At 39.0% G+C, this 2,500-nt stretch overlaps 1 protein-coding gene across 1 annotated transcript in view; it reads left to right on the top strand.

Annotated features, from left to right (window-relative positions):
* The window catches only part of LOC138041576 (tRNA dimethylallyltransferase-like), a 1,764-nt gene extending 415 nt beyond the window's left edge, over window positions 1–1,349 (top strand). The window contains exon 1 of the mRNA XM_068887317.1: window positions 1–1,349. This exon is cut by the window's left edge and continues 415 nt beyond it. Within this exon, the coding sequence (XP_068743418.1) occupies window positions 1–1,191 (1,191 nt within the window). The 3' untranslated portion in view covers window positions 1,192–1,349.
* The last annotated feature ends 1,151 nt before the right edge of the window (window positions 1,350–2,500 follow it).

Below are 2,500 nucleotides of genomic sequence, written 5' to 3'. Positions count from 1 at the left end.
GAGACCGAAGGTACGACCAGCGGAGAAGAATCGGAGGGGCCCACAAAAGTCATAAAGAAACGAAAGCAGATTCAAAATCTGGGAGCTTCAAATTCCGTCCAGATTGTTAAGGAAGAAGGGCTTGGCAGAAAAGAAGAAAGTGATACCTTAGATAAGGAAGTTACTGACGTAAATACGATACAGGATAGCTACGGTGAAAACATAATGGACTCAAAAAGAATTTCCACAAATAAAAGATTGGTTGAGATTACTAGCAAGGTTGTTACTAAACAAGCAAGTGATTCTGAAGACGTTTCTTGCATTGGCAATGACGTGTCAACAACTAAAAGTGATGGTATGAACAGCAGAAAAGGCCTGTATGAGAAGCTGAAGGAGGTGGATCCTGCTATGGCTGCTCGTCTTCACCCAAGTGATTCCCGAAAAATTGCTCGCAGTCTACAGGTATTTGAGCAACATGGTAGGAAACACAGTCAGATTTTGCAAGAACAGAGCGAAAAACTTGGAGGTAGCAGTTACGGTGGCCCCATGCGATTCAGAAACACGTGTGTGTTTTGGTTGCAGTGTCAGAGAGAGATCCTAAATAAAAGGCTGGATCAGCGAGTTGATAAAATGCTGGAAAGGGGTCTCATTAATGAACTGTTAGACTTTCATAGGGAATACAACCATGTTTTAGGGAAAAAGGATCCAAAAACATGCTATACTGAAGGGATTTTTCAGTCAATTGGCTTCAAAGAATTCCATGAGTTTCTTGTAAGGTATAAGTTGAGGAAATTTGACAAGAACAGTGTATCTAAGCAAGACAAAGATCTCTTGACAGAATGTATTGAAAACATGAAGATAGTTACCCGCAGGTATGCAAAAAAACAAGTGACATGGGTGAGGAATCGCTTCCTTGCACGACCTGCTGTATCAGCTCCAGATGTGTATGGTCTCGATGCATCTGATCTTGAGAACTGGGACAAGAATGTTCTTGAAAATGCCTTAGTTATCTTAGAGAAAATGATGAATGGTGAAAACCCAGTTGTTAAGCCTCTTTCACGAATAGTGATTCCGGATGATCGGCATGCTCGCCATGTCTGTGAGATCTGTGACAATCGTTTAATACTTGGAGAAGAGAACTGGAGAAAACATTTGGTGTCCAAATCGCACAAATGGCATGTCAAGAGAGAGAGAAGGAAAGGACAGCAATAAGCTGAACTGATTAAAATAGTAACGTTGTGAGAGTTAGTGCCTTAATCAAGAATGTTTTTTTGTGTTTATCATTTCGTAGTTAAAATAAATTAATGAGTTGAGTCAAAATCACTTCATTATCCCAAGCGTACAGTTGACATTAATAAATATATTTATTGCTTATGGCCACTGCAACTTGATTGGAGTGAGAAAAACTATAATTATTGTCTTGTGTGTGCTGATTGACCAATGAGTAATGTCAAGTAAAGCTATGATCTTCACAGTTATGAGAGCAATTTTTGCAATTGCGTAGAGAAGCCTGAAAATTTCAGGACTTCAACGAGGTTTGAACCCGTGACCTCGCGATTCCGGTGCGACGCTCTAACCAACTGAGCTATGAAGCCACTGACATTGGGAGCTGGTCATTTGTGGGTTGTAATGGTCCCGTGAGGAATAAATCAATGATGAAATAATATATGAAATGACCAGCTCCCAACGTCAGTGGCTTCATACATGTAGCTCAGTTGGTTAGAGCGTCGCACCGGAATCGCGAGGTCACGGGTTCAAACCCCGTTGAAGTCCTGAAATTTTCAGGCTTCTCTACGCAATTGCAAAAATTGCTCTCATAACTGCAAAGATCATAGCTTTACTTGATTTCATATCCGCAGTTCATATATGATTCATTTCATATACCATTTCATCAATGAGTAATGTTATAACTGCCAAGGATTTCTGACACCTGAAATTAATACTCAGAAGCCGATTATGTTGCTGTCTGGATACAACACAAAATATCTTTTATTGTTGCCACTAGGGTCAGGGACTATGTTAGCATTTATCACGATGTTTCACACTGCATTGATACCCTTTGGCAGATTGATGAAAACCAAAAACATCAGCAACTCATCCAGTCTTGAAACAGAATACCAACAAAGATAACCTGGTGGTTATATCAGGAATTTTCTGCCCTCTGTATCAGCTAGTTCCTCACTGGGAATCTTCAACCCATAAACCCCCCAGCAGTCAGCATATTTAATCTCATGGGAAACCTTTCAGTTTATTTTAGATTTTATTTACATTGAGTTGGGAGGGATGCTATATTATTTTATTTCTTCTAATTTGGATTTTTAAATTTGTACTTTTGGTAAATTTATGACTTGATGTGCAAAAAGTCTTTTATTTGAATAAAAATAGAACTGATTCACCTGAATTTGAATTTTGATCGCACGTTTTGACTTTATTGAAAACTTAAATTTTAACTGACAGGCATCTTCACAGAGTGTGACTTCACTGGTTCCAGAACAACAGTGACCACAAAATTTGAAAGTTG

Source organism: Montipora capricornis, chromosome 3 (genome assembly GCF_036669925.1).
Source record: "Montipora capricornis isolate CH-2021 chromosome 3, ASM3666992v2, whole genome shotgun sequence".
NCBI lineage: Eukaryota > Metazoa > Cnidaria > Anthozoa > Scleractinia > Acroporidae > Montipora > Montipora capricornis.
This window is presented reverse-complemented; position numbering and strand designations above follow the sequence as displayed.